This window comes from Setaria italica, chromosome II, assembly GCF_000263155.2.
Source record: "Setaria italica strain Yugu1 chromosome II, Setaria_italica_v2.0, whole genome shotgun sequence".
NCBI lineage: Eukaryota > Viridiplantae > Streptophyta > Magnoliopsida > Poales > Poaceae > Setaria > Setaria italica.
In genome coordinates this window covers 25,746,152-25,754,634 of record NC_028451.1, presented here as the reverse complement: position 1 = coordinate 25,754,634, position 8,483 = coordinate 25,746,152, and the positions used below count along the sequence as shown (strand labels likewise).

At 50.5% G+C, this 8,483-nt stretch overlaps 2 protein-coding genes across 4 annotated transcripts; both read left to right on the top strand.

Moving 5' to 3' along the window:
- Window positions 1–2,818: 2,818 nt before the first annotated feature.
- LOC101768055 lies at window positions 2,819–4,219 on the top strand. 3 transcript variants are annotated; one of them, XM_012843842.2, is made up of 3 exons: window positions 2,819–3,359; window positions 3,437–3,594; window positions 3,753–4,219. In XM_012843842.2, the coding sequence occupies exons 1-3, from the start codon at window positions 3,240–3,242 to the stop codon at window positions 3,955–3,957; spliced, it is 483 nt and encodes a 160-aa protein (XP_012699296.1). In that variant the 5' UTR covers window positions 2,819–3,239; the 3' UTR covers window positions 3,958–4,219. The 3 variants fall into 3 exon arrangements, 2 of the variants coding, with proteins under 2 accessions (XP_012699296.1, XP_004956537.1); XM_004956480.3 differs by having other exon boundaries at window positions 3,429–3,594; XR_001163325.2 differs by having other exon boundaries at window positions 2,824–3,359; window positions 3,429–3,594; window positions 3,689–4,070.
- Window positions 4,220–7,184: 2,965 nt separating this feature from the next.
- LOC101767655 lies at window positions 7,185–8,090 on the top strand. Its single transcript, XM_004956479.2, has one exon. The coding sequence runs from the start codon at window positions 7,185–7,187 to the stop codon at window positions 8,088–8,090; it is 906 nt and encodes a 301-aa protein (XP_004956536.1).
- The last annotated feature ends 393 nt before the right edge of the window (window positions 8,091–8,483 follow it).

Below are 8,483 nucleotides of genomic sequence, written 5' to 3'. Positions count from 1 at the left end.
AAATAGATAGTTTGTTGGAGATGCTCCTAGGACCAAGTACGCTAGAAGTTGCGATGGCATGCCAAAATTTTGGTTTGGTTGCAATTGTCAACAAACCAAACAGCCCCTAAGTCTAATAATCTGTACAGTCAGGGAAAATCCCGCGAACTTTCAGGATACCTCGCGATCGATCTTGTGTTTGGTATAGCCTAGAGATTTTAGTTGCGATGATGAGGTAGCAGTTGCTTCTACTCCACAAAATAAAAGACCTCCTTGCAACCAGAAATAAAACGGGAATTCCTTTGAGGATGGAGTATAAACAAAAAAGAAAAGAAAAGATCGTACTAGTACAATATCATGATCTTAGTCCTCTGCTCCAACGCAAGCTACAGCTGCACCACAGAAAGTCCTGGAAACCTGAAAGGTAGGCAGCATATATGGACAGCCGTCAGGCACCACAAAAAATTGAGAAGGATCCATGCACACGGCACACCAATCTTCTCCGATCCTGATGGCAATGGCATGGCAACAGCTTGCAACTATTGATTGCAACTCCACCGAAAAGTTGGATAGCAGATGCCTTTGTTAATTATCAGTTTGAGCTCAAGCTCAATCACATTTAGTTTATTTTATCGCCAAAAGACTCAAGCTCAACATAATGGTAACTAATGCGTATTGCTATGCATACATAACTAATCCAAAAGATCAGAAATGACTCAAATCACTCGCGTGTGATCACTCACTAAAATGGATCGCCTGGCTGGTCGCACCACCAGTCGGTGCGTTTACAAGTTGCAGCGGTTCAGACTTGACAAGGCCACGCTAGCTAATCTTTCCCATGCAATCAGATCACGTGCACTAGTATGCGTGGCATTAAAAGTGCCCATGCAGTAGTATCACGAAAGCAACTGGACACGATACGATAATTGATGACTGTGATTTGGTCGTGTGCCGCTGTCCCATATATATATGTGTGCTGTCAGCCATTGACACCGACGCTTAACAGCAAGTGGTTTCTGTCGCGTTAACAAAAATGGGGCCGAGAGCCCCATCATTGGACATCTGACGGATGGTGCCTGCAAACCAGAAAATCGAGATGGGCGTACCAAGAGTTCTTCTTTATGTTCTTCCGATGTTTATTTATTCTGTCCGAGAATGAAGAATGCAGCCTCCGCGTCGTCCGCCTTCCGCCCATGGGCCCGTGCCGATTCTGCTGTCAGTGTAGCGATGATTTCAGCATGCATGATGTACACTTTTCGTGTGTGTTTTCTGATCTCAAGAAAAACTTCCAAGCACAAAAAACTCGTGATATTTTCTCGAGGGCGGTGAAAGAAAACGAAATAGGACTTACTACGTCCATTTTACTATTGAGTGCGGTGAAAGAAAACGAAATAGGACTTACTACGTCCATTTTACTATTTCTAGATTCATAGTATTTACTATATATCCAGTGGTAGATCCAGGGTTACACATTAGGGGGCTCATTTCCTATTCTTCTTCCTCCCTCCTCTCCTCTCCTTCCTCCTTGGGTGGGTGGGTGGGGGGTTCCCTACCGCTGGATCCGCCGCTGTATCTAGATGCATAGCAAAATTTATGAATTTTGAAATACCAAAACGACTTACAATTTGGTATGGAGGGAGTAAGTAGGATGGAGGCCCAAATTTCTTACATGTGGGTCTCATGAGTAGAGGTTTACCGGGAGTACCATGCTAAATAAAAATGCACTACCATGCCCTGAGAAATCTGCTATAACGGGTGTGAATATAGTTTTTTATTGTCGCAAAAGAAAAAAAAAGAAATACCCTATTTGAGCAAAGTGCATATCCTGAAATGGAGTTGCTCTCTGGTCTCTTATATTTATTAACCAATTTGGATTTTTGACTATCCACGGATAGGAACTTAAAGGATCCAAAAGTGTAGAAAAATCTAGTAAGTCTTTTCTATTGCTGTAAAAGTCCGTCTCGAAGATGAGTTACGAAATAAAGCACATAAGAATGAAAATCAGGGACATATTTGGGAATTAACAGGCAATCTCAAGCCTCAAGGGTCTTATTGTAATAATGTAGAAGTTACTAGGCCCTAGACGTAAGAATCCAAGGGTAGAACAAAGAGACAGATATGGACGGACCTTAGTGAAAAACATCAGGGACCCCATGGTAAGCACGGAAGACTGCAGGGGCCGTAAAAGAAGCGCCCAGGGGCATATGTGTAAGGAACCAGGGATTGGCGCGCAAAATTTCAAAAAAATTTGGACCATTTCTCGATTTGTGCGTGTCAGATATGGACGGACTTTAGTGAAAAACATCAGGGACCCCATGGTAAGCACGGAAGACTGCAGGGGCCGTAAAAGAAGCGCCCAGGGGCATATGTGTAAGGAACCAGGGATTGGCGCGCAAAATTTCAAAAAAATTTGGACCATTTCTCGATTTGTGCGTGTCATCCTTGCGCAGGGGCCATGCTAATCTTCTCTGTATCGTTCCAATTTTATCGGATGTCTCCGAAGAGACAACGCTGCTGCAACGCTTCGGATTATAACCTGGCGTTTCCGTCATTATCTGGACGAGGTGGTACTAAACTCTGCTGCGCAATGGGCGACGACACGGACCCAAGCGCGAAGGCGGAAGCGCCCAAACCGCCCGCCGCGCTCGGTCGCACGCTTTAGCCCAGTCTCTCGAAACGGAGCCATCCGGGGCTTCTTCGTCCCAGTCCACTAATTTTCCGTGCTGGGGCCTTGTACGCGTTGTTGGGCTGGGCCAGACGCATTCATTGTTGGGCTGGTAAGTAAAAGATGGAGACGATCCATGTAGATGGAAAATGCATTCCTGGACAGACTGCTGATTCTCGTAGCCCTGATCTTCGTCTTGTGAATTACAGGAAGGCCGCGCGGCGGCGTGGTGAGGTCGCGTCAGCGGGCGGAAACGACAGTGGCGGCGCGGCGGCCCCGTGCTCGTCGGCCGAGCAGAGCCGCCTGACTCGAGTCGCCGCCGCGCTTGGGCGCTGGGCTCGCTGTCGCCGCCCCCTTGGACGTAGTGAGATCTACGGCCCTAAGCTCCGCATCTCGATCCGTCCACACAAGCTCGGGTGGTCGGTGAACCCTAGGTCCGTCCGACGGCGGTTGCGCGTGCGGCGTCCGGTGCTTGCCCGGTGGCGGTTCCACCCACGGACTCCTTCGTAGGCGGGCGGGTCTTGCCTGCGCGCCTAGGCCAAGGTCAAGCGCAGGCAGGGCAGGGGTCGCTCGAGGGACCTGGGTGCCTGGGCACATGACTGGCGACGGTGCCGGCAAGAGGCAGTGGTTAGGAGCAATCCAAGCAGCGAGCACAAGGGCGGCAGCGGCCAGCGGTGGCTCAGCACAACGAGTAGGCCTCTCGGCGATAGAATGGGTAAGCAACAAATTCACTGAGCTTTTCCCATTTCTAATTTTGTAGCACAATTAACATTGTTACTTATAGGTCGGCAGATTGTATCATCTAGGATGTTTGAGGACATTGGCCGGAACTATGGATATTTTCCTGATCCAACAAACCTGTATGTGGTCAAGTGCAAAATGTGTGTGAAAGATGCTCGCTCTATTGCTCTTCAAGCTGCCAGGATAAGAAGGCCATATGATAATTATCTGTGCGTGTCTATCATCGTATTGTTCATTGCTGCCTCTTGTTGCTGTTGCTCATCTATATTTGTACAATAACCCTGTGTTGTGTTGCTTTCACAGTTATCCAGTGTGTTGCTACGGTTTGGAGCTATTAAATATCACCTTTATTTTTTCTAACTTCCAGATTATCGACGGGATCCTTTTTAGTTTCAGTTAGTGCTTCTCACCTAGAAGATGTCAGCTACCAGAGTACCATGGTTCTTCTTAGGGTACAAAATCCTGATACTGGTTATGCACATGGAGGAAAAGGGGGGACAATGGACAATTGGGCATATTGCACAGCCGTTCTTGCAACTCTGCACCTGTTTGGCCATTCAAAGTTGTTGTGATGAAGCACACAGATGAAACAATATCATTTCCTTTAATCCAATTCTAGCTAAATGTGTTTCTGAATATAATTTGCTTGGCTCAGATGCATAATAGTTTATTTCAGTTAAGTGTATGGTCGAAAAGTTCCCAATCTTTTTTATTGTGGGAGGTGCAGATCCGTTTCAAATGCTCTTTGCTTAGGCAATCTGCAGCTGTAGTGCTCTTATCTGAACAATATAGACCCTTACTAACAGGGCACCAAGTATATATATTTATTTTTCACTCAACTGTAATGATGGGATTTAACTGTATAATGACTAACTAAAATTACATTAGACTTGATCATTATGAGTGGATAGTTCAATTTACTGTAATGCAAATTTCAAATTTGTTCTCTAGGTGTTCATCTTTTCGAGATGCTTTTTGTTTTTGAACTTTTTGAACCCTGTCTATGCATTTTACCATTCATACAGAACTGACTTACGGAGATGGCTGTTTGGGTTTGGAACCCGAACAAGTTGTTGCGAGAGGGAGAAAGGAGGAGCAAGCCAAGTGAATCAAGTGAACCAATGGCCAAAAGTCCTCTCCTCCCACTCCTTGGTTCTATTTATAGGGAGGAGGAGGAGGCTGTTTATACCTTTTCCATTGGTGGGGTTGAATATCACAACGAGGTCCCTGGACCATTACAACGAGGCCCCTGGATGTTGTAACTGAGTCCCTAACCTTTACAAACTAACCCTTAAACCCCATTTTGTGCCTCTTTTACACACACAGGGGGTTTCTAGCCTTAGTCTACCTAAGGCGCACCGCCAACAGTAGCCCCTCAACTATTCGGTCTTGGTCGGCACAACAAGACCTAATAGTTGCTCCTGTTAAAAGAGGTCCAATTACAACTCAGACTCTTGGCTGCGATGAGCTTTGATCTGCATGTGGCTTCACTTCGAAGCCTTGATCATCCGGACTTGCTTCAAAAGCCAATGTAGTCGAAGTAGTCGTCGTCGATGATAGCTGCAACACCATCGGACCTTCTCTTGCAGGCACCTGGCAACTAACATGGACTAGTCTTCCAGTACACCCCCCAGCCCCTCTTGGCTGGTGTTCGCGGGAGAAGTTTCGCATGTAGTCGAAGTAGTCGATGCAGTAGTGGTTGCCAAAGTCGAGTTGTACGTGAAGTTGGTGATGACCTCGATGCTGACGGCGATGTCGAGGGTGAGGCCCTCAAGTCGATGTAGCGGAGGCGAAGTCAAGGATGATGCCGAGGTTGAGCCCTTTGAGCTGACGCAGTGGGAGGACGCGAAGTCACGATGCTGTCGAGGTTGGGCCCCTCAAACCGATGTAGCAGATGATGTCGAGGTTGAGCCTCTTGATTGTCTTGACCTTTTCGGAAAATCCAAACCTTTGAGATAGGTTAGTATATAGCTGAGATATCAATAACAGCGGTTTGGCTAATCGGATTCGCATGTCATGGTGACAAATTAACTTAGCATGTTAGCTGCATCCTGATGCCTTTAGATACCTTCGATCGAGGGGAAAAGATTAACCCATCAATGCTTGGCAATTGCTGGTGTAGAATAGGATTTTAACCATCAAAGGTAACATAATTGCCTATGTACTTGCTTCGGCCAGCTTGGCAGGCAGTTATTAGCTTCGGGAGAGTTAGCGGGATTGTTCTGGCGGCAGCAGTTTTTGCGTACATACAAGTTTCTACAAGTGTGAATGCTTTTTGCTTAACTCGCGCAAACGTGCATTCAGGAGGCTCGGGTGTTTAGCTGGCTTCGGAAGTTTGAGCTATCCGCCTGGGTCAGTGACGGCCTTGAGCCTGCGAGGGATCATCTCGCGGGCTTCTTAACCTGTTTGCGAACGCGAGGCTGCCGCGAGGGAGGCTGGCGTGAGCTGCGGGCGAGGCTGTCGCGTGAGCGAGGCTAGCTTGATGCAATTTACGGATGCAAATATGGTAAGGGTTAGTGGCAATTAAAATGCTTTAAAGATACACAAAGGTGCAAAGTACCTAAAGGTTATTAGGAGCCTCGAGGTTAACCTCTTTGTTACTTGTTTCATTTGTCTTACCCTCGGACGTGCTAAGTTAGGGTAACAACACTTGTGGCTGCAAGCGAGGGGAATGCATGCGTGCAAGCCTGCTTGCTGATGCATATTTAACACTTGCATGCGGTGACCAATTGCCTGGTTGCATGGTGGTTTTCCGCTTACGCTAACAGTTATGAGCGGAGTCCAGCTGCTTTGCTAGCTTGTTCAAGGTGATGAGCCTTGGCCTTTTGTGTCGCCCGTCCTCACTATCTGCGTGAAGGTTCGCCAGCTTCGAGAACTTGAATGGGATGGCTTGCGATGGGTGTCCGTGCTTGCCGCGAGAGGGTTCAGCGCTTGCTATCGATGACCTGGAGTTTCCTTTGCTGCCGAGGGTGATGAGCATTGACACGATGTCGGAGAGTTGTAGATGCCAGGGCTAAGGCGACGGACGGAGCACTGCCTAGTTGCCTGAACATGCAGCCATGCACTCGTAGGTAACTAGCTCTGCTACTTGTTAGCCTATCAGCTTCGATGGCGTTTTGTAGTGTTTGCCAGCCTCGGCTTCGCTCTAACTCGGTGTCTTAGCAACCTCGCATGCATGCGGAGGTGACGGTAGTAGGGTTACAGTGAGGGTTAAGCTAGCCACTGTTAGGAATAAACCCGCCACGGCGTGTTCATGGTGGCGTGCGAGTGTGCCGTGCCATGGTGTGTTCGTGGTGGCGCGTCTGAGTCAGGTCGCGTGCGTGCGTTGCAGTTTGTTTGAGTCTGGTTAGGTCCATAGGTTCAGGTTCAGCTGCATGTCGTGTACATGCGTGTGTGTAGGTAGTTACGTAGCAATCGCTAGTTTGTTAGTGGACGGAGTGGGTCGTGTGCGCGGGTGCCGATCTGCATGAAGATGGCCACGTTGTCCGGGAGAGCGAATGGCTCACGACGACGTTGTGCATGTCATGCGGATCATGGCAGGAAGGCCGGACGTGGAGGAGTGCTCCTGGCAAGTCCGTGGTCTATTTGTAGCCCCTGCGCCCCTCTGTTCATTTTGGCCGAGTCCAGTGAAATACAAGTGCTGAGATACCGGAGCTATCGGCTCCACGGCGTTCGTCGCCGGCGGCAAGAAAAGCTAGTGTGCATCCCTTGCATTTTTGTTGCGAGCGTGAGATAGAGAGCTAGCCATCGTTTCGTTCCTGGTGGTGGCCAACATTTGGTACCAGAGCCGCGTTAGATCATGGCGAAGATTGGCGACGCGACCAAACAGGAGGGCTCCAGCTCAAGCGGCGGCGAGCGGCTCCTGGCAGCCGGCGGCGTCGTGGAATTCCCGATGCTGACGAAGGGCAACTATCAAGAGTGGGCGCTGGTGATGCAGCTCTCCCTCGAGGCCTTGGAATTGTGGGACAAGGTGGAAGAGGAGAGCAAGGACAGAGCTCAAGACCGGAAGGCGCTGGCGGCGATCTGCCGTGGCGTGCCGCCGGACATGCGGGCGGCGCTGGTGGTGAAGCCGTCGGCGAAGGAGGCCTGGGCGAGCATCAAGCGGCTCCGAGGCGGCGACGATCGAGTCAAGGCGGCGAACGTGCAACGCTTGATGAAGGAGTTCGAGAATCTGGCATTCACGGACGGCGAGTCGGTCGGGGACTTCGGCGTGCGCGTCGAGCGGCTGACGGCGAGGCTGAAGGACTTCGGCGAGGCGCTGCCGGATGCTCGGGTGGTGCGCAAGGTGTTGCGCTCCGTGCCAAAGAAGCTGAAGCAGGTGGCGGTCTCAATTGAGATCCACGGCAACCTCAACGCCATGACGCTGGACGAGCTTGTCGGCCAGCTGCAGGTGGCAGAGGAGGCGGACGCGGAGTTGGAGCTGGTGCCCAAGGTTGCGCACGATGGCCAGCTGCTGCTGACGAAGGCTCAGTGGGAGGCGCGGTCGCGTGGAGGAGGCGGACGTCGTGGCAATGGTGGTCACGGCGGCGGCGGCCAGGACGACGACGACGACGGCGGAAGCAGCACAAGTTCCAGGAGCGGGAGGAGTCGCTACCGCGGCCGTTGCTTCGACTGCGGCATGCGCGGGCATATGGCGCGTGATTGCCCGAAGAAGAAGGAGAAGGCGCTGTACGCCAACGTCGACGAGGAAGCAACGCTGCTGTGAAGATTGAGTTCCGCCGTGTCGAGTTTAGGAGGAGATTGTTAGGAATAAACCCGCCACGGCGTGTTCATGGTGGCGTGCGAGTGTGCCGTGCCATGGTGTGTTCGTGGTGGCGCGTCTGAGTCAGGTCGCGTGCGTGCGTTGCAGTTTGTTTGAGTCTGGTTAGGTCCATAGGTTCAGGTTCAGCTGCATGTCGTGTACATGCGTGTGTGTAGGTAGTTACGTAGCAATCGCTAGTTTGTTAGTGGACGGAGTGGGTCGTGTGCGCGGGTGCCGATCTGCATGAAGATGGCCACGTTGTCCGGGAGAGCGAATGGCTCACGACGACGTTGTGCATGTCATGCGGATCATGGCAGGAAGGCCGGACGTGGAGGAGTGCTCCTGGCAAGTCCGTGG

Coding starts and splice junctions, on each gene's coding strand:
- LOC101768055 (XM_012843842.2), top strand. CDS start 3,240: ATGACTGGCGACGGTGCCGGCAAGAGGCAGTGGTTAGGAGCAATCCAA. Junction 3,360..3,436: donor GCCTCTCGGCGATAGAATGG/GTAAGCAACAAA, acceptor ATAGGTCGGCAG/ATTGTATCATCTAGGATGTT. Junction 3,595..3,752: donor AGGCCATATGATAATTATCT/GTGCGTGTCTAT, acceptor TCTAACTTCCAG/ATTATCGACGGGATCCTTTT.
- LOC101767655 (XM_004956479.2), top strand. CDS start 7,185: ATGGCGAAGATTGGCGACGCGACCAAACAGGAGGGCTCCAGCTCAAGC.